This window comes from Panthera uncia, chromosome A2 (assembly GCF_023721935.1).
Source record: "Panthera uncia isolate 11264 chromosome A2, Puncia_PCG_1.0, whole genome shotgun sequence".
In the NCBI taxonomy this organism is placed as follows: domain Eukaryota; kingdom Metazoa; phylum Chordata; class Mammalia; order Carnivora; family Felidae; genus Panthera; species Panthera uncia.
This window is the reverse complement of record NC_064816.1, coordinates 38,816,966-38,839,948: the sequence shown is the minus strand read 5'-3', so window position 1 is coordinate 38,839,948 and position 22,983 is coordinate 38,816,966. Positions and strand designations below refer to the sequence as shown.

Sequence of the window (22,983 nt, the reverse complement as noted above, 5' to 3'; positions counted from 1 at the left end):
CAGAGTTACTCAAATTATATTCCCAAAACAAAATGACTTACAAATGTCGTCAAAGTTATTTCAGAATAAAATGTAATCACCACAAATGGCAATGTGAAGGTTTGGCATTAAAACTAGAGGGAATGCTGATGATTCTTTTAAATAGACAACAAAGTACGTTGGGAGCGTAAAGAGCCCTGAAGGTTGTGCGTTCTGCTTTCTTGGGTCTCGTTTCAAACCTGGATCTGTGTTAATAAGCCCACATGTGCCTCATATAAGTACCGAATTTACCGATTAAGTAACAGCTGCGGTCCAACACCCCACATTAATCACCCTCCACATGACTCTCCTCTTACCTTCCTTCCTGCCAGAGATACAGAGGAGCTCAGAGCCTTCAGTCAGACAAGCCCGATGCTCAGACTCATCCCTAGCTGGGCAGCTGGAGTAATTTACTTTATCCCCGTGTTAATAGAGGAAAAATAGTAATAGCATTTAGAGTACAGTGTTGGATTAAAGGAAATAATGTGTGGGAATTTCTCCCTAATAAGTGGCAGCAGCAATCATCATTAATTCAGTGACAGATTAAATATTTAGGGGAAGAAAATGAAGAGCAAGACATTTTTTAAGACAGACCACTGGCTGAGAAGACGGCCCCTTTAACATAGCTTTTCCCTTGTGACTTTGCATATTTGAGGGCAATGTGTCCACTTCCCCACCTCAGCCTCTCTAGGTGATGTGAGAGTCACTCCCGGCTCTTCCTGTCTTGCTCCTTGTTCAGATCATTGACTTGTGCTTTATTTTAAAGGGCGATTTTCCTCTTCTGTGGCAAACTTCTGAGTGATACCTGTTGGGTTTCTGCTAGTAACTCAGAAGCAGGAGTGAGCACACGTTCCCTGTGGTTCTGTCAGGTGCCAGACAGAGGCTTGCCTTTCATCCCGTGGTGCTATCCGTTAGCCGTTATAGGAACCCAGGGTCGATTGCCCAGGCCCGACAAAGTCATCTCCGCTGCAGTGGACAGTGTGTAAGGGGAAAGGAGGGGCCACCGATCACATCCATGCTCAGGGCGCATGGTAGTGTGCAAAGAACTGTTAGCTCATTTATGCCTCACGAGTGCCCCTCCCATGCAGTGGGGAACTCACATGCTCACCCGTTCTCCTTAGCTTACGTAGGCAGCCGGATTGAAAGGCAGGTCCCGCATCACCTCAACTCCCAGCTCTTAGTCACCGCTGCTCGGTTGCGTCCCAGTTGGTCCTGTGAAAGAATTGCCTGATTCACTGAGTACCATCATTCATGCCAGTTATTTGACTTTATAGACCAAAACTGCCTCCCAGTATTGATGAGGCCTTTATGGCAAGTCCTGACTCTCAGATGGTGAACTGTCACAGTGATGGGCCTTTTAGAAACCAGACCTTTAATTTCCTCTTAAGTCTAGTTAACATGACATGACTTACCCCCAAGGGGAAACTTGAGAAATGTCAGTAGAGTGCAGAGGTCAGACCAGGTTCTGGCTGCAAGGTCAGAGGAGAGCAAGAGTACGCATCGGGATTGAAAGGGGAGTGTTAACTTGATGCTTGAAAGCCCAGGCCTTCCAACAGCATCCTCAGTACTAAAAGCCCCTTAAGTGCTGGCAGTATGTTTACCTGATAGGCCCTGATAGGTCCAGAAAACTGAAAGCCAGCCCTCGTTGGAATGACCATTCATGTCTGGTCTGTTTTTTCAAAAGTAAGTGCGTGGGAGGGAAGACCAGAGCCCATCGATTGCTGTGCTGACCTTTGAGAACAAGAAGGTTTGAGCCCACAGTCAACAATCAGGCTGAAACTTGCCGCCCACATCTGGCACCTTTCAGAGTTGCCGGCCGAGCCTCTTATCATTCCCACTGCCTTTGCTTCTAGACGTTCGGTTAATGTTATTTCCAGAGAGCTGGTGGGTTCTGTAAATAGTGTAAATAGTATAGTGTTTCTGTAAATAGTGTTTCACATCTGTTGTCCTAGAGAGAGACTCAAGCTTCTGTTCTCTGAGCAGTGGCTGCCTATGCATGTGTGCTTATCACTCATGTATTTTATGTGTGCATGTATGTATGCTCATTATATACCTGTATGTGCATACAAGGTTTTCATGCCAAATGTATTCCTTGTTGGGGAACAATGACAAAAGTTGTGAAAACACTGTCCTAGATGACAGCATAGCACTTTTTGTCACAGTCCCTTTGGACCTGACTCAGAGGCCAACACATGTCTTTGAATGTAGCCTGAAGCCCAGCCTTTTTCTCCCCAAAGATAAAATCCATCGGTGAAGCAATAAACAGGAAATAGGAGTATGTCTCCAACCTCGAGTTAGAAATGAGTCCTCTTGGAGTGCCTGGGTGGCTCAGTCGGTTAAGTGTCCGACTCCTGGTTTGGGCTCAGGTCATGATCTCACAGTTGGTGAGTTCAGGCCCTGCACTGGGCTCTGTGCTGACAGTACAGAGCCTGCTTGGGATTCTCTCTGTCCATCTCTTTCTGCCCCTTCCCCACTCACACTCTCTCTCAAAATAAATAAACATAAAAAAAAAAACAAAACCAGAAATGAGTCCTGTTGACCCACGTGACTAGTCAACTGGGGGATGGTCCCTGGGAGCACCTAAGGCTGTCCCACTGTCATCTCCATCTTCTTCCAAGGGGACAGACGTTAGTGCAGATCCTGACCCTGCTGGGAAACACAGGCAGGGAGAAGCAAGCTGAGACAGCACCCTGGAGAATGTGTGCCACATCACAACGGACCCTTGTCACAGGGCGGGGGGAGGGAGAGAATGAAAGCAGCTACTTCCAAGTGCAAGGGGCCTGAAAGGTCTCTCTTCTGTTTGCAGGCATCCCTCAGCCCACGAGTACTATGACCCCAATGACTACATTGGAAGCATCCATCAGGACATGGACAGGGAGGAGCTGGAGTTGGAGGTAAGCACAGCCTGTCTAGATTTAGGGCTCCTTCCCAAGACTGACAAGTTCCCTTTAAGTGTAGTTTATGGATGTTAGTAAAATAGCCACTGTGAGTGGATTTTTGTACAAGAACTACTTTCACTCATGCATTTAAAGGTGTAATTGAGCTTTTCTCCCAACTCCCTTCAAAACAGAGCATAACAATTGGATCACAAAGCAGAAATGGAGGATTTTTTAAAAATTACTTAAATGATAGGGTAGTAAGTCCTGTTGTAGATCTTTGAATTCGTGTAATCTCCTTTTCATCAGGCTCTCAAGTCCACACATTCTTGCAACTACAGTGAGCTTCCCTACCTTTCTGCTCTTGAAGTCATCACCTTTTGTACTCAGAGGCAAGAATAGGTGGATAAACGATTAGCTAGCCCACACCAACACCAAAGCGCTTGCCCAAAGTTTACTAACACTGAGCTTGAAAAAATTAGAAAATCCATGACTCTCCTTAAGTGTTACTTGAGGCCAAATAGGACTCAAGATTCTAGATGATGTGTAGTCACACTGGCCTCTCAGGTTTTTTCAATTTATTTTTATTCCAGTATAACTACCTTGCGGTGTTAGGTTAGTTTCAGGTGTACGATATAGTGATTCAGCAGTTCTGTACGCACCGCAGTGCCTGTCACGGTAAGTGTGCTCTTAATACCCCTCCACTATCACCTGTCCCCCCTCCCACCTCCCCTGGAGGACATCAGTTTACAGAGTTGTTGTTCTCATTTGTGATTTAGTAAGAGTGATAGAAAATAAGAGAAAAGCCAACTTTCAAGATATATTTATTTATGCTTTTGTGTAAACACTGATTCCTGTATTTCATAGTGTTTTCAAAAAATACAAGAGCATTTTTTGAAAAGTGACTTTACGGAATAGGATAATTGGGACCTTTGAGAAAGATTCGTGATGTCAAGGGTAAACCCTGTGTCACCATCAGAAGGTAAGCCAGGAAAAGTCCCGTAATGCTTTATTCAGCTGTATGGCCAACCATCGTGTAATCTGGGCTACCAACCAACACCTGTGAGGTTGATGAGTTGCTGAGCAGCAGACAAGTGGAAAACAGCTGTGTTTGTCCAGGTTTCCTTACAGTTACCAAGGGTTTTTGTTCCAGAACAGCAGCTGAAGAAGTGTGCAAATAATGTCTTCGCTGGTTGCTCCCGTATAGCCCAATGCAGAAAATCAGTGTATTTGGCACTAAAGTCATGACTGACTCCGGGACATTTCTTTTTGAAAATTTAAATGTCCTGCTAAATGCATATGGTCTAAACTGGAATGGCAGAAATTCTGACTCTATAAACTGCCGGGGTTCCTGCTTGTCATCAACTGTAGACCACAGCACTTGCCATCCACTGACTGCTACATGAAATGTAGCCTTGTGCCTTTCAAGGAAATTAAGGATTCTGCCTTTTATTTATACTTGGCTCATCGCCCCAACTTCAGGGCCAGTTCATGAAGCAGCCAGTGCCTCCCCTAGGACGCTAGCTCTTATGGTGTTAATACACAGTGTTCGCAAAGGTGGTTCCACATCACCTATGTTTGAGAACTGTCAGAGCGAACCACAGTGAACAGATTTTTGTCATAGAGGACTTGTCAGTCTTGAATACGTTAAGAAGCATGGTAAATGCCCTGGAGAGGGGGAGAAAATTGAATAGGCAGAATTATGCACACCTACTTCTCTTCCTCTAACAGTTTCTCTTTGGCCAGGTACCTGTTAACATTTCCTGGGTCTAGAATTCTCTGGAACGGTGCTTTACAAGAAGAAGGGCTATTTAATAATCTTTATAGGACAACACTGCTTTTTGATGATCAATGTAATTGTGACAGAGGTCTTTAGAAAGCTATTAAATATCTCAGGAGCTAGATTTATGGAGCCCATTTGACCTTTGAACAACACAGGGATTAAGAGTGCCGACTTCCTACACAGTCTAAAATCCACGTCTACATTTTCAATCTCCAAAAACTTAACTATTAGCTTACCGTTGACCAGAAGCCTTCCCAGTAACATAAACAGTTGAATAACACGTATTTTGTATGTTACATGTGTTGTATACTGTATTCTTGTAATTGGGTAAGTAGAGAAAAGAAAATAAGGGAGAGAAAATACATTTCTTCCAGTACCTTATTGTAGTTACCGAAAACAGTCCACATGTAGGTGGACCCACACAGTTGAAACCCATGTTGTTCAAGAGTCAGCTGTACAGTGTAGACTTGGTAAGTCATGGGCACTTAGTTAAACTTGAGTTGATAGCAGTGAGTTCTTGAGTTCTATTTTAGTGTCTAACACTTTCGAGAGCCTGATGGAAGCTATGGTTTCTTCCTAGAAACATGCTCATGTCTAAAAAAGCCTGCAGATGGTTTCTGGAAGGTCATTGAGTTCCTACAGTATCTGTCCAATCTGGCCCATTCTGCCTTACAGTTTGTTACATCTGAATACCACCAGAATCATTGTTTACTTTCTATTTTGCTTTAACCCAACTCACTTAAACCAAGGTAAATTTATTCTAAAGGAAATTCTCTATAACTATCTTCAACAGAAAATCAGCATCACTGCCATAAATAGAAGGTGCTATACAATATAGACAGTGGACATAAGGCAGTGTTACCGCATCCTAGTGTTAATTGGTGGTGCCTGGCAAGGACTGGGAGCCTGGGGCTGATTTGCCCTACTCCTTCTTTTTCTCTTTCTTAAGAGATTGGCTTGTGTTAAAGATCTGTTAAGACTAGCCAGACTGAGTCTGCCTTAGTAAACGAAGTAACTTTCTCAGTGTGAACTATCTTCAAACATCTTGCTTTTGGTAGACGCCACTCTAAAACCGTTCCCTAGAACCTTGTTATTCAAAATGTGTGATAGGAACAGCACAGAATCACCTGGGAGAAGGCAAGAAATGCAGAATCTTGGCGTTGAAAACTACCAAGTCAGAATGTGCATTTTAACAAGATGTCCGGGTGCCTCGTTGCACATTAAAGCTGGAGGAGGCCTGACGTCGAGGTGAAGAAGTCCAAGCTTCCGTGTGCTCTTGTCATGGGTCAAAGCAGTGGGGCTTTGGTTGCCCATTTCATCCACTCTCATGTAAAGATGTGCCTCCAAGACTCCAATGCCATCTACGCTTCCCCGGGGCAGAGTGAAGTCCTATGGACTAGAAATGACTCCGCCCCCTGTAGACATGCAGCACTATGCTAAGACTTTCTTCTTTTCATGATTAAAAAGCAGAGGCCAACAACCCCAAGTATTTAAGAGATTAGTTGAATGTTTTAAGTTGGACCTTTGATGCCTTGAGACTTTGCTAAATCCATGATGATTTTCATTTCTACTTGCCTGCTTTCACTGATCATCTGTTACACTGAATACACTGGTGCCAGAAATGCCAAATCAGGAAGTCACCACCCTGCTTGCACTTAAGGAGTTGAAGCCCCTTGTGGCTCATTAGCCATTAGGATTGTCAGACGAGCTTGGCATCTTCTGAGAAAACCAATATATGGTCATGAGTCCATGCCCGGCAGGAAGGCTGCTCTCACATTTGGACTTTTGTTCTTACCAGCTTAGTTGTCACCAGGTGATTTCTCTTAACTAAGCACATCTCATAAAGTGAACCTGGTGGTTTTGGATGAAAGGTCTATTCTAAGTCCAGTGGGAAAGACTCCAGAGTCTTCCTGGAGCTTACTGTTGCATTTTCTCAGGAAGAGAACGATGTCTGTACCTCCAGTACTGCCCTGTTTCAGAGGCTTTGGAAGGTAGTCTGGTCAGTTCCAGAATGTTAATAAACCAACCTCAGTGCCAAGAATTGGGTTTGCTAAAACAGACCCGGTTTTTAGGGAGACTGGCACATACCTGTCATCTCCTGCTTTTCAGAGATTTCTTAGAACAGCCAACAGTCTAGTCTGTCTCTGCTACATTCCATCCCCTTGTATTCCCCCACTTTGGGGTGAGATTACAAAAAGAGTGTGTTTTGGGTTGGGGGTCCACTGTTAACACACCACTCAGCCTCTGCATCGAATGACATCAACGTTCCACACCTTTTGAAAGATAACTAGTTCCATGGATTATTATATAGGAGGAAACTACATGAGTGTATTGGGATAATACTGAAGCACACGCGTAGAGAAAAACAGATGTTCTGTCTTTTAAAGCACACAAAATGATCGTATTTAGGCAAGTGTCAATTCCCTGTTATTGTGAAACTGTGTAAAGCTAAAAGGATTATACCCAAGTATACCCAAGGGTTGAGCAGCCACATAATTACCCATAAATTTTCAGGTACTGAACACCTGTTCTAGATCTTCCTGTAGGCAATTAAGAAGGAAAATAGATGTCTGAAGAAGGTTTTTTCCTTAATCTATTGTTTTAATTTCCCAGTTGCTTCATCAGTAGCCACCTCTCCCGGCTGTGAGGCTCCCCTCACCTATGTTGTGTTCTGATGATGTAATTTTGAGGTGAGAAAAGAGAAGAAAGCTAGTTTCAACAGGGAGACTAAAATGACCTCCAAACCTGGTTTCATTTGAATAATCTAAGTAGATCATTAGGGATTTGGAATTGTCCTGAAGAAGATACAGGATGCCTCAGCGAATCTATACTTTTTTCTTTAGCCTTTAAGGGTTTCTCCGGGGAACCTTCCACAGTCAGCCCTGCCTTCCCTGAGTTGGCCTCCTCACCCTATTAGTATAATCAGCACTTTACCATTCTTCAGACTACTATGTACACACCAAAACCTTCCACCCACTCTTCTCTTGGTCCAAATAGCCCCTGCCTAGATCTTAGCGTGGCCCAGTCTGGCACCGCCTTTTGTCCAAATGTCACCTCCAGGGAGGCTTCCCGAGCACAGCATCCCTGCCCCATTAGTGCCATCTCTTACTTATTGTCTGGCTCCTCCACTAGAATACAAGTCCCATGAGAGCTGGGCTCTTGTCCAAATCGTCCGCACCTACACTCCTCATGCCTGGATAGCGCTTGGCACATAGTAGGTAACTTGTGAACATTTGTTGAGTGAAGGAATAAATACCTTGTTACCGTATCTCAAATGAAGGTTTTTGAAGGGAAGTGCAGCCTGTTTAGAGACACCTCTGTGTTGCATTTAGCCCTATGCAGACACAGAAAGGGTTGAGATAATTTAAAGAAATATGCACAGCAGTTCTGAACCGATAAGGTAGAGTTATGCTTCAGTGACTCGTCTTCCCAGAGTGGGATAAGCCATTGAAATTAGTCTCTAGGATCCCCTCTGATTAAAGTGGCTGACGTTGAAACAGAAAGCTTGAATCACCCAGGTGGAATGGCCCCATTAATTCTCTTAATTGGGCTATCGTTTCAATTTCATCTGAAATGTCAGGCTTAGCAGTTCATTTTTATCCAACAGTCCATCTAGACCAGTAAGCAACAGGACACCGGTGGTGGGGGAGCTGTAATCCAGATAATGCTAATACATTATTCATACCAGTTTGATTAATGGTCTTCTTTGAAATCTTATCTCCATCATCACAGACAGATATGTATTGATAACCTCTAAGCTTTCAGTGATGTGCTCAGTTGCGTAAGGCTCTGCCTTTAGCTTGGAGTCAGAATGCGATGTTGAGAATTTACAAACCCCCCATTGAGCTTGGAGAACTGTCTGCTAAGCCCCCAAACACCATATCTGGTTATGAAATTGTAGAATAGCTGAGAAGTTTCAGAGAAGTGAAGTGACTTTCCCAGGACAGTCTAGCTTGTGAGTGGCAGAGCCAGGATTGGTTTTCATTTGGATTTTTTTCTGCCTTGCAATCTCAAGCTCTTTTATTGAATTTTGAGCACCTACTGTGCACAGTGTATTTGGCTAGATCCTTTTTTACTGCACACGTTATTACACAGCTACTGTTGCCTTAATATAATCTTCTTTAGGAGCACCCAAGATAAAACTCAGATTTAGAGAGAGTCAAGATGGTAGTGGTAGCAGTTCTTACTTACTATGTTGTTTTTCTAGAGCTTCTGAAAACCTTTTATGGTTTGCTCTTTGCTTAGCTATTAGCAACCAGGCTCTTTTTTAGGATGTTGAATCACTCCTTGGAAATTGAGTGACCATAGCTAAGTTACACCATATGCCTTCTTAATGAAATTTTCCTGGCTTTTGTTTAGAGCTCCTCAGAAGATCCAGCTAACACAAGGAAACATTATAGCCCAAGCCATCCTAGGTAATATCAATGTCAAGTACATACCTGGAGTAAACTCCAGAATACCCCTTCCTTTATTATTGCTTGAAATGTAATATCAACATTATTCATCCGGTACCACTCATCCTTTTTAAAACCAGATGATTTCTAAGACAGAAAGCTGTTCCCAAAGGACTAGCCTTAAACTAGAATTACCCTCCCATTCTTGAATCTCTTTTAGAAAGCAAGTCCTAAAGTTTGCTTCATAGCCAAGTGGAATTGGGGCTGGAAGACAAAGCTTTAACATTCTCAAGGCAAGTGTTTCAGATTAGAGCTGGCTTCTGTGCTCTGCCCTGTCACATGGTGTGGGTGTCATGCTAGAACCAGCTTCGTATCCATGTCAAGGATGGAATTTGGCTTTTGTGATATTTAAGTCAAATCTGGCCAAAGTGAAAATGTGACTGTCACCCTCACAGTCTGCCCTGGGAGGATTTGCAATAGGATTTAAAGGCTAAATGCAATGTCGGCTAAATCTTTCTGCTGTAGGAAGGGAGCACTGCATTCTCAGTGCATCACTACCTAGGAGTAGATGGGGTAATGAGAACCTCTTGTCTCCCTTGCAAAAAAGTGGGAATGTTTGACCATCATGTATTGTGTGTAATTTCCAACAGTATTTATTGGAAAACTATTATTAACCGGCTAATCACATGTGGGGTTAATGACAGAATATAAAATGTGTTCAAGGAGAGTATAATGTAGTATCTTTGATTCACTTATCAGGGATTCAGGAATATTGTTTTAAAGCAACTAACACTTGAGGATGTATTCCTCAAGTCTGACATTTTGTACCACCAGTCTGACATTTTGTTGCAAGAAAGTTTTCTCCCTGGTTATCAAAGATTTGTTGAAAGGAACTGGCAGATTCAGAAGGGAAACAGTCCCCCTACCAATGGCAACATCAACTAATGTCCACATTTATAGTTCCATCGTTTTCCAACTTATCTGTCAGTCAAAACACTAACTGAAAAAACATAGTAGAAATGATTTTCACGTTAGGTTTTTATCGAAATCATTTACTTAGCCCTTAAGATAGCTGACTACATGTTGGGAACTAGGCCAAATAAAGGTAATCATTTTTTACATAGCAGACCTTCAGCTGTCACATTCCTTATGAGTCTTCCTTCTTCATTTGAATAACCATAGTACATTATGCTTTTCTTTTCTAAAACATGATTTCTAGACTTTTCACTTTCCTGGGTTCTCAAAATGGAGTCCTCACAGAGCTGTGCTTCTCAGACTGTCTGCAATGAAAAACGATGATGACCAGGTCGACCAGTTGGTTTAATTTTCAGTGTGTTACCAATATGTGGTTGTACCATGTGAGACCATATAGCTCACCCCATATACAGCTTGCCACTTGAGTCCATAGTACCTGAACCGACAGACAATTTGGCCAATGAGACAAGCCTGCAAATCTTGTTCTTGGATATTATGACCAAATGCTGTAATAGTTTCTGAACACTTCCTTCAATGCCTGCACTGACTTCCTCACAACCACACTTGGAAGCACATGTGAACTCTGATATCTTTTATGCTTAGATATTCACCTTGGTGGCTCAATTATTTGGAAAAAGCTATAACTCATATTACTGTTTTCAATTCTGTTAAAAGGAATATCACAACATTTATTGGCTCATTTTTCTTCCTATAACCTTTCCATTTCTCTCTCTCTGCTTTGGTTGCACATGGACCTGTTCCAAAACCATCTGGCTTCCACCATGATACATAGCACAGGGCTCTGTGGTAGTAGCATTTGGCTACAGTTGTGCATTTGGACCCAAACAAATCATCAGGAAATTCCGCTGATTTGCACTAACCTTGGGAAGGGCTAAAACAGAGAGAGTCTTTCCTCTTACCCAGACCCAAATGAAGAGTAACCTGAGACAGATGTGGGCATGTGTTTGAAACATAAGAGGAGGATGTGTGACTAACAATATATTTGAGGTATGCAAGTTGGTTACTCCAAAGGATTTGGGAAGAATTGGCCCTTGTAGTTAAATAGTGACCCTTAAACTCACACTTCCCCCATTACTGTGCTTAAGTCCAGTTCTCAAAACATGAGAAATTTCCATCCAATTCAAGTATCAGAAATGAAAGGGATTTCATTTAATGAAAATTTGCCATATTGCTAAAGCTATAATTAGAAGTCTAACATGTCAGTGTTCAGGAAATAAAGCCATCTTATGGGGGGGTGAGGCAGATGTACCCACTCTGCTATAAGCAATTTCTGGGACTTGAGGCATGTAAACACCCCTGCAGTAATTATTACACTCCCATTTCCTATTGGCTTTCTGTAGGCCAGGCACTGTGCTAAGAGTTCTGCATGCCTTAACCTCAATGAGTCTTGACCCTGCCTAAGGCAGCAGGGTGGCAATTCCTAGTGACACTTAGATACAGCAACAAGTACATGACAAAGATACTAGAAGGAGGTGGATTTGGGATCTGAACACAGGTCAGCCTGTCTTCACAGCCCCAATTCTTTACCACCACATGATACTCCCATCTGTCAGCCAGAAATTCTGCGGAAACTAGTCAGATTGGGACAGTCGTCACTTAAAACTTTTTCACTGGTTCCCACGATGCTGAGGTAAGATCAGAGCTCTTCACGTTGGCCTATGGGGTCCCACCTAATCTGTCCTCATACCTGGCCATGCTTGGCCTGCCTCTCTCTCCCTTGCACACAGGGCTTTGGCATTACTGGCCCAGGACATTTGTACCCGCTATTCTTCAGCCTTGAAAATGTCCATGGTGTTGGGTACCCTGCCTTTCACAAGGGAGGGTTCAGGAAGTATCTGTTGTATAACTGCTTTGAGCTTTCCCACAAAAACAAGTGCATCCTTACCTGCCAGGAAGAGTAGAGAGAGAGGAAGTGGTCCCCAGAGACCGTGGTTTCGAAGTCCCATTCTCTCTGAGTGCCTTCACCCTCCTGGTCGGCAAGCAGTCAACAGTAAAAACCAGGCCAAGAGACCTGGTGGAGACCTTATCAGGCAGCCCTTCAAACAGGCCTGTGGCTTACTGCTGCAGAATGTCATCGGGGTAGTTGGCAGTGTGGGAGAGAAGGCAATGTGGCCTATTAATACTTGCAGAAAACCCAGAACTTCGTCCCAAGGCTCCAACAATTTTCAAAGTTCTGACTTCATTCTGAAGCGCAGACTAACTGGCATATACAGGGACGTTCCCAGTGCTCATGTGTCTCACATTTGGGCTCACTTTGCTTTTATCTTATTTAATTTGCGGTAATAGCAGCTGAAACTAATTTCTCGACTGTAAATATCACAGCTGTTGTGGAAAGCATTAATTGCTTGCTATCACGTTACCCTCCTTTCTTGGATCAATTTATGTGTAATCTGTTTGCAAGTTCTATTACTGTGAATATTAAGGGAATGCAACGTGAAATAATCTAACTAAACACATTGGAAACATTTGTACTGAAATGGCTGGATGGTTTGGGCCTTTGGAAGTATTCTCGTTTGTGGCAGACATTGAAAAAATGCTTTTTAAAAGCCCTACCCCAGAAGTCTTGACATTGAGTGAAATATAGGTAATTTTTCTTTTGGGGGATCAATAAAATAACTATTTTCAAAATGACTTTATATTGACTGAAAGGTCAGAAATGCCGTGGGCATTGATCCTGTGTCCATAATCACTTTTTGTTTAGTAAGTTAACCGCTCTACACACTCAAATACAAAGAAATCCAGTTCATCATTGAAACAAAATATTTTTTAAGCCTTTGACCCTTCTCAGCCCCCCCCCCCCCCCCCCCCGCCTTCTGAGGCTCACTAGAAATGCCCTTTCTTTGTCTAGGAAGTAGACCTCTACAGAATGAACAGCCAGGACAAGCTGGGCCTCACAGTGTGCTACCGGACAGACGATGAAGAGGACATTGGGATTTATATAAGTGAGGTATGAAGGCTGAGTATTTCTAACTATCGTCTCAAGACCATAGGAGGGTTTTTTTTTTTTTTTTTCTATTATATATTACCCAGCCTTACCTCTGGCTCATTGAGAAGTCTTTGGAAAGACACAAATGTCTTTGTCCCCTTCATCACACAGTCCTTGGAGTTACGTCTTTACATGGGAGTTAAGTTCAAATGTCAGCACATAAGGCAAAATTACCCTGGAGAAGCCTGCAAATCGGCCATAAAACGGAGCCGTTTACATGGTTTTGTGTGTTCAGCCCCAGGGGAAGAAGAGCAGATTCACATTTCCCTTCTCGTGTTCATTGAATGGGATGGTGGATGGAATCATTTACACTTTTTAAAATATTTCTTTATCTCTTACTCTTTTTTTTTCCTTTTGGTTGAATGTGTATATAGTTGATTTCATGTAAGTTAAATGCATCTTCAAAGTACATAGATGGAAGCTATTTTGATCTTATTAGAGAAGACAATGCAAAGCCACTGCTGTCAGCATGGATCCCTTCCCATATACTCCCATGTCTGCAAGCACAGACACTCAACTGCGTGAGGAAATAAAACCTCTCTCTGTGGGAAGAACAAAGTGTTATGTTTACTAGGCTTAATAATTATTCCTTTGGATGTACTATGTTCACCAAGCTTAAGAAGGTCCTCTATGACTGAATTTGGAGGGATTTTTCCCATACTTAATCCTGTCTCAATTATATTTTGTTTTTAAAGTTGTTTTCCAAAATTGAAGCATTTAGTACAATAATCAAGGCAATGGCTGATGATGAACAACATAGCGAAGGGTACCCTTGAACCTGTTCTGCATCACACTGGTTTTCATTTCTGTGAATGCAACACAAGTCAGCTGTGCCTCTCCATCCCTTAAGTCCCCAGGGTCTGCACACACTGCCACGTAACAGGGATGCTATGCAAGCATCCGAGAGCACGCCCAGGAAAGGACTTGGAAACAGAGCGATCCATGCTGGTCTCTCCTTGCATGACACTAAGTCTTGTTTATTTCTATACGTGTCTTAGTTCTCCATTCTGTGCTGACATATTCATTGTGTTGTTTCAGATCGACCCCAACAGCATCGCGGCCAAGGATGGGCGCATCCGAGAAGGAGATCGCATTATCCAGGTACGTCAGCTTCCAGCCAGCAGCTTCGTCCCCTGCCTGACAGTGGAGAGCACATTTTATGGATTACGTCAATAGCTTTAGGGCTGAAGAGGTTAAAGAACCAGGATTACCAAATCAGATGTGGTATATAGTGAGGCCAGACAAGTTAAATAAATGAGTGAATCACAAGCCCCAGAAAGTAAGATGCATCAGGGAGTGGGGAGGCCTAGGACAAACGGGAGAGAGTGCCCCAGCACCTTACAGAAGGCGAACCTCATTTCCTTTCATTCTCTTTGGTCAAAGACCACCCAGCAGGGGCCCAGGTCAAGCCAGTAACCTTGGCCACTTGTGAACCAAAATAATTCTTGTTTTAAAAACTTTTTTAATGTTTTTTATTTTTGAGAGAGGGAGACACAGAATCTGAAGCAGGCTCCAGGCTGTGAGCTGTCAGCACAGAGCCCAACGTGGGGCTCGAACCCACGAACAGTGAGATCATGACCTGAGCCGAAGTCCCATGTTTAACTGACTGAGCCACCCAGGTGCCTCCTCCCTTTTATTAAAATTTAATTTTGGAGCACATGTGTCAAGGTTGGTCTTACCCCGAAAATAGAAACATCTTGGGCAAATTTAGTAAGATAGATGGAGAAGCATTTTAAATTTCATGAGTTGAATGCCACCATACCATAGAATGGCTTCTATGGGTAGTTTCTTCACCAGGACCCCGAATGCTCTTTGGACCCAAAATGAGACTGGCTTGTTTCAACAGCAGTCTGTTTTAATCTCACAGAAATTGAGATTCTTTGCCACAGGGCTTAGCGTCTGCCTCTTCTCAGTCACACCGTCTCATTTCTAACCCACCATGTTTATATCTGCCATTACACCCCTCACCACGAGTAATTTTTATTTTCTTCTTCCACTGCTTATTCTGCATTTCCTCAGACTTCATCCCAAACCTCAGCTGCTTAAGAACCCTTTCCTGGTAGAGTAACCCAGACCTTGATTCCTAAATGTGCTGATGCACCTGCAGTCCTGTGTTTGGGGATGCTGTAGCTTTCCATTAGCCTTCACTACGGGGCATGGAAGTACTGGGTTCCGGACATGGCCCTGCCTGTCTCCACTGGTAACTGGGTTCAGTCACCCCAAGTCACCCCTTTGCTGCCTCCTGGTTCCCTGGCATAAGGAGTTGAGTGGCAGGCTCACCTTCATGTTCAGTGCGACCATCCCTGTGCCCCCTGGAGGAATCCTCTGCCTTGGGACTAACACCTCCATACCAGGTGTGAGAGAGTCCCCCTCACTAGACTTTCCGTCCCACCTAAAAAAGGTTCAGGTACCAAACGGGCACCAAAACACCACATGTAATGCCATTTCCTTATGTGCCTTCCCCTTCCGTAGTGGTCACATCACACCTGCTGCTGCTTTTTCTCCCATATTTATTCTGTCTGATGAAATTGCTCAGCTGTTCCCTCTTCACAACATGGTGATTTTTCTCAGTCTGCCTTCTGGAGTCTCAGCGACTTCTGTTCAAGGAGCTTCCACATTAGTAGCCTTGTACACCTGTCACAGTGACAGACTAGTCTGAGCAGGGCCTTTCCTTCTGAAAATGAGCATCCTTTTCAAGCTCTGTGGAAGTTCGGTGTTCCAGCTGTGACTGGGTGACACAGCCGCCTGGAACAGTACGGAATGATTTTGGGTGAACTAATTATGCTGTTGTCCACCCCTCCGATGCCTCATCACTTTTCTTCTTTTTTTTTTAAAGATTAATGGGATAGAGGTGCAGAACCGTGAAGAGGCTGTGGCTCTTCTAACCAGTGAAGAAAACAAGAACTTTTCTTTGCTGATTGCAAGGCCTGAACTCCAGGTGAGTCAACTTGCTGCCAATGAAGCAGGGTCTGTATTTCTTAAATTTATTTTTTTATTTGGATCTCCTTCATTTTATTAAATCTTTAATATACAAAGTTGAAGTCCGTGGCATACTGAGCATTTGGGTTTCTTTTTTTTTTTTTAATATGCAATTTATTGTCAGATTGGTTTCCATACAATACTTTATTTTTGAGACATAGAGCATGAGCAGGGGAGGGGCAGAGAGAGGGAGACACAGAACCCCAAGCAGACTCCGAGCCATCAGCACAGAGCCCGACGTGGAGCTCAAACTCACAGACTGTGAGATCATGATCTGAGCTGACCTGCAACCAATTGAGCCACCGAGGCGCCCTGGGTCTGTGCTTCTAAAACCAAAAACCCAAGTCTGTTGGCCCTATGGACCACTGCCCAAGCATTGAGTTTGAATTTGAAGGCACTATGTACCCTGAAAAAGTAGTCTCATTTGATGTGACCTAAAATCTGTGTAAGGAGACCCCTGACATGCAGCCTGGCATTTATACCACAGGCCCAGCAGGCTCATTAGCATGGGAATGAGGGAGGAGAAGGAAATATAATGGAATGGAAAACACAGCCGGGGTCATAACCATCAAGATGTTTGAGTTTCTAAAGTTTGACAAATGTTTCAGCCTAGATCCACTGTGTGGACCTCAATTCTAACCCAAGAGCCAAGGGAACCTACCACATGATGGCTGTGGTCAGTAACACTGCATAGCTACTACAGCTTGGCTGAGAGTTTGGATAGTCTCATCACACGAAAAAAGTAGCTGTGTGAGGAAATGCTATGTTATTAGGTGGATTGTAGGAATCATTGCACTACATTTATGTATGTTAAATCACGATGTACATCTTACACATCAAATACAATTTTTATTTTATAAAACTAAAGAACTATTCTTATTTTCTTTCTTTTTCTCAAAAGGCCAAATAATAAATATGTTTGGCTTTGGGGGCCATATAGTCTCCAGTGCAATTGCTAGACTCTGCCACTGGAGCACAGAAGTGGCCACAAACAGCAGGCCACATTCAGCCCACGGGCTGTAAGATCTCAGCTCCCTGAAGAGTCTGTGCTAGGAAGATCCTGGCCTAATAACGAGTGATGAGCCTTGCCCCAGGCAGCTAGTTTTAGCACACCTATTTTCTGTGTCAAAAAGAACTCTTCCCATACCACAACTAGACACTCTTCAGGGCCTGCTAACCTTGTGTGTAGGCCAGGAGACAGGGCTGGCCCGACCTGACCCCCGAACACAGCGGGCCTGCTCCACTGACGGTAGCTGCTAGGGATGCAAGGGTGTCACCCTGCAAAAATAAAACCATGGACACCAGAGACTTGGCCAGACATGGTATAGGGTCGAAGGTCTCTTTCACGTGAAAGATGCCAGTTTTCTGATGGACACCAAACCAACGGGCACATTGCACTTTGATGACTCCTGCAAGAGGGAGCCTTCTCCCCTTCTCCCAGGGTAATATCCTTGCTTTTAAAAAGTAAGTAAAATGAAAACAAAAGGAATCTTTTCTGAGGCCTGTGGTGGCTGTTGCTTCTTCTCCGCAGCTGGACGAGGGCTGGATGGACGATGACAGAAACGACTTTCTGGACCACCTGCACATGGACATGCTTGAGGAGCAACACCAGCAGGCCATGCAGTTCACCGCCAGCATGCTGCAGCAGGTAAGGCCACGGCCCCTCACCCCTCTGAGCGATGGCAAAATGTGCACCCTCCATCTCCCTCATGATGTGAAAGACCATCAGAAACCCACCGGCCCGGAAGGCAGCAAGAAAATGAAGTGCTTTTCTGTTTGCACACCAACAAAATGCAAGCTGATACTCTCACCGGCCAAGGGAGTGTAGCTTGGCTTTTAAAGCTGAGCAGTAATGGGAGGTACAGCTGACTTGCTGGCTGTTGGGAAAACACACGGGCCAGCTCTAAAGCAGGTCAGAAAACATGAAGTCATGTTTTCAAAAGTAGAGCAATTCCCTGGGTGTTGCCTGAGCTGCTTAGATTGTTTTAGCCCCCTTCTGTTCCCCCTCCGTGGTCAGAGTCCTGATAAAGTACTAATTGAGTAATAAGGCCCTGTAGGCTTCCTGCTCTCCATGCACTGGGACCTTGAATGGCTAGGATCATTCACTGAGGTAAAGTGACTCTTCCCCTCTGCTTAGACAGGAAAAGTGAGGAGGAGAAGTGTAGGAGTTTAGCACCAGTCGATCTGGCCAGATCGTTGAACTAGTACTGATCCCATACGCTGCCCCTGAGCCTTAGAAAGCCCTGTCCTGAAAAACCCTTGCCCTACAGGAAAGGTGGAACCTGGTAACCACGGGCGGGGCCTCCCTCATTTTGGCCGTTTGTTCTTGTTCCAGAAGAAGCATGAGGAAGACGGGGGAACCACAGACACTGCCACCATCCTGTCCAATCAGCACGAGAAGGACAGCGGCGTGGGACGGACAGACGAGAGCACACGCAACGATGAGAGCTCGGAGCAGGAGAACAACGTCGACGACGCCACTGCGTCATCCACCCCGCTGGCCGGGCAGAGGAAGCTCACTTGCAGCCAGGACACCCTGGGCAGCGGCGACCTGCCGTTTAGCAATGAGTCCTTCCTGTCTGCCGACTGCGCTGACGCCGACTACCTGGGCATCCCCGTGGACGAGTGCGAGCGCTTCCGGGAGCTCCTGGAGCTCAAGTGCCAGGCCAAGAACAGCAACCCCTACAGCCTGTACTACGCCAGTAGCCCCCTGGACGCCAGCAAGAGCGACCCCGAGAGCGTGGACAAAGAGCTGGAGCTGCTGAACGAGGAGCTGCGCAGCATCGAGCTGGAATGCCTGAGCATCGTGCGCGCGCACAAGATGCAGCAGCTCCGGGAGCAGTACCGCGAGTCCTGGATGCTGCACAACAGCGGCTTCCGCAACTACAACACCAGTATCGACGTCCGCAGGCACGAGCTGTCGGACATCACCGAGCTCCCGGAGAAATCCGACAAAGACAGCTCGAGCGCCTACAACACGGGGGAGAGCTGCCGGAGCACCCCGCTCACCTTGGAAATGTCCCCCGACAACTCCTTGAGGAGAGTGGCAGAGGGCAGCAGCGAGGGGGCCGTGGGGACCACAGAAGCTTACGGGCCGTCCCCAAAGAACCTGCTGGCCATCACCGAAGATCCCGAGGTGGGCAGCGCCAGCTACAGCCCCCCTCCTCCTCAAGAGCTGGGGACCAGCCAGGCCCTCGAGAGCAGGGAGCGGAGGCCCAGTGATGACAGCGGGAGTCCCAGCCCCGGCCCGAAGCTGGCCGGCTCGTACCTGTCCCCCTTCCCCCACTCGCCCTACAAACACGCCCACATCCCGGCGCACGCGCAGCACTACCAGAGCTACATGCAGCTGATCCAGCAGAAGTCGGCCGTGGAGTACGCGCAGAGCCAGATGAGCCTGGTGAGCATGTGCAAGGACCTGAACTCGGCCGGCCAGGCGGAAGCCAGGATGGAGTGGAAAGTGAAGGTCCGCAGCGACGGCACGCGCTACATCACCAAGCGGCCGGTGCGGGACCGCCTGCTGCGGGAGCGCGCCCTCAAGATCCGCGAGGAGCGCAGCGGCATGACCACCGACGACGATGCAGTGAGCGAGCTCAAGCTGGGGCGCTACTGGAGCAAAGAGGAGAGGAAGCAGCACGTGGTGAAGGCCAAGGAGCAGAGGCGCAGGCGCGAGTTCATGATGCAGAGCCGGCTGGATTGCCTCAAGGAGCAGCAAGCGGCCGACGACAGGAAGGAGATGAACATCCTTGAACTGAGCCACAAAAAGATGATGAAGAAGAGGAATAAAAAGATATTTGATAATTGGATGACAATCCAGGAACTCTTAACCCACGGCACAAAATCACCAGATGGCACGAGAGTATACAATTCCTTCTTATCCGTGACTACTGTATAATTTTCACTTCTGTGTCGTGTACATAAAAGAGAACGCTACCGTTGGGGTAGAAATTCCTGCCTCGTTCAATGCGGCAAGTTTTTGTATATAAGATAAATACGGTCATCCTGTTTATAGTCCAGATTGGCCAGCTCTGCAACTAGCTCTATTTTAAGTGGAGAAAAACCACCCTTAACAAAGGCAATATTAACAAACAGAGCTTTTTTCAAATAGCAATTGTACTTTTTTACTTCCTACCTTTTACATAAAGTGTTTAAATTTCAAAAAGATCTTTTTATTAAGCATACTTTCACAGAATAATTTGTTTAAAACTATATTCATATAAAAAAGTTAAACACGCTTTTTTTTTTTTCCTGCCGAAAACACAGATACAACTGCCAGTGTGTATTTTTAATGGAACTCTATTTTATAATGTTACTTTGTTGGATGTGTTTCATATGAGTGACCATTAATATATAATTTAGGTCAAGGCTTCAACTCAACACTACCAAACTGTGTGGTTAATGATTTAATATACATAACCAAACCAGCAGTGTTTAGAGTTGGGATACACATTTAAACATTTTTCTGGTTAAAGTTCCCAAGAGTGTGTAAAGGTTTTAACAGAAAGCAAAATATCATGCAGCTTTATGGAAGTTTAAAGCATGTTTGCAAATATTGCAGCCCAATGGAAGAATTTGCATGTACAGGAAAGTTGTGGATGGAGATGGTTTGTGGAATTTTAAGTGCTCATTGTAGTAAACCTTTGCTTTGTAGATTTGAAGGGACAGAGTTTTACAAGCAAGCTCATGAAATCATGATTAGTTACAAACATTAAGTAAAATGAAGTTAAAATAAATTATTATTTTCTATTTGACATGTTTTGAAGTGATTGCTCATTTTTTTTTTGCAGTGGTGCTGATAAAATAAAAGCCTTTTTCAGTGTTTATTTTTTACTTCCATTACATTATCTACTTCCTTGCGAATATATAAGTCAGATCATCCAATACCTGCATTCTGCCCAAAACCAAAAGACAGACATGAAACAAATGTCTATCAGTGAAGAAAGAATAAGGCATCAAACTCACCATTTAATCCTCCATTTTGACTCCTGTCTTGCAGAAAGCCTCAACCTGGCCCATTTATCCTGTAGATAAGAATGAGTAGGAGCAAGTTTATCAATCAGGGTCATGTTTACAACAAAATTTCTATGGTCTATTGCAACCATTACTGCCTGCCAGTAAAACACCTCTGGGTGGCTAGCCCCAACTTTCCATTTCTGCAAATTATCTGGTATTGCCACAGAATAACATAAGTCACCAAAATGACTGGGTTTCAAAACTGGTATGTTTTAAAATCCCAACAACCCCCAGGGTCTTAAATAATGAATTTGCTACAAATTGTTCCCTGGCTCTGGTGTTGACACCAATTGCAGCTATAATACCTACTGAAAAAAAATCAAGATAGGATTTGGAAGGGTGTCATTTTCATTTGCGATGATGTCTGACATCTGGTTTATTCCCTGATCTGGCCAAAAATGTGATTGAAATGACCAGGTGTGTAGGCATCTCATATATTCCTCCCCTGTCCCCTACTTCAACCAAAATGCCTTCTTTGAGGCTAAAATCTTGAGACTGACTAGGAGTCAGTCACACTGGGCAACAGAACAATGTCATGAAGGTAAGACACTGAATTGCTTAAGATGTCTGTTCATTGTCTCTTCCAGATTAGGCGCTGCAAAGATAATTACATCTGCTACATTAATCAACCCTCCAAAGAGAAGTTTTTACAAAAGGGTGGACTATTCGGGGCATGGTTTTCCTATATTCTCCCAAGTTCACCAGCCAACAGAACCGGACCCTCGGCTCCCAGAAGATGTGCATCTATAGTGCTCTCTTATCTCATAACATTTCTTCCTAGTTCACATTTCACAGACCATAAACACTGCTGTAAGACACATGGAAGTATGCAGGTTTCTGAGGGGAAATAGCTTTCCTCCCCTTGTCTGTTCTCCTTCAAGGTCAGAAGCAAGTATATGGCCACAACAACCAAGAGCTCCAGTCCAATCATGTGACACAAAAGTCAAGTAGAGAAGTTTCTCACCAGAACTTCCCACATGCCTCCGGATTTAGGAGTCAGCCAGTGCCACTTAAAAACAAGTCCAATTCTAGATCCTTCCATTACAACTTACTTGTAAAATCATTCTATCATATAGGGGTGCCTGGGTGGCTCAGTTGGTTAAGCATCTGACTTCAGCTCAGGTCAGGATCTCATAGTTCATGGGTTCAAGCCCTGCCTCAGGCTCTGTGCTGACAGCCTGGAGCCTGCTTTGAATTCTGTGTCTCCCTCTCTTTGTGTTCCTCCCCCACTTGCTCTCTCTCTCTCTCCCAAAAATAAAGATTAAAAAAAAAAAATCATTCCATCATATAAATACATTTGGTCACAATTTGCAATGTGACAGGTTTCCAAATCTAATTGAGCAAATCCACTCCAGAAAGAAATTCAAAGACAAATCAGAAATCATTTTATCCATGAGCAAGAGGCTCAAGGAGAAAAATGGGGCTCATTTAATAAACAAACGGGAATTTGAATTTAGAACCAACCACCTATTCCCACAGCTGTTAGTGCCATGGCGACACAAGAGAGGTAGATATATACAGTTAATTCAGATGCATTCAACTTGTGCCCTCAACCAAAAAATAAACACATTTTACCAGTGGATACCCTGGAGTGAGCATAAGCCAGGAGACATGAATCTGCCATTTCTTCAGTGAATTTGAGCTCCCAAGTGCCTTGTGGTGCTGGCATTTCCCAGCCTGTGGTTGAGTTGAGGGATTTTCCTGGGTAATAGTGACAAGAGACAATTTAGAACTTCTGTTCTCACTGGTGTCAAAGCCTAGCTCCTGTGTCAACAGAAGTTCCTCTGGAACCGACAGACTTTTCTACTGCCCCAGCTGCTGATACTTTATTTCCCTGATTTCCTTGGCCGATGTAAGAATCTAACACAAGCTATGGATTCTCTACACAGAAAAATAGACCTATAATAAGTAACATTGAGGGGTGCCTAGGTGGCTCAGTCA

General features: G+C 44.4%; 1 protein-coding gene across 2 annotated transcripts in view; it reads left to right on the top strand.

The window, feature by feature from the left end:
* PDZRN3 (PDZ domain containing ring finger 3) overlaps positions 1–21,287 on the top strand; it is a 240,123-nt gene extending 218,836 nt beyond the window's left edge. The window contains exons 5-10 of one of the 2 annotated variants that reach the window (XM_049640889.1): positions 2,825–2,912; positions 12,916–13,014; positions 14,092–14,154; positions 15,890–15,991; positions 17,564–17,680; positions 18,368–21,287. In XM_049640889.1, the coding sequence (XP_049496846.1) occupies positions 2,825–2,912; positions 12,916–13,014; positions 14,092–14,154; positions 15,890–15,991; positions 17,564–17,680; positions 18,368–19,924 (2,026 nt within the window). In that variant the 3' untranslated portion in view covers positions 19,925–21,287. The remainder of the gene's footprint in view (positions 1–2,824; positions 2,913–12,915; positions 13,015–14,091; positions 14,155–15,889; positions 15,992–17,563; positions 17,681–18,367) is intronic. The other variant, XM_049640890.1, reaches the window with a different exon arrangement.
* Positions 21,288–22,983: the final 1,696 nt, after the last annotated feature.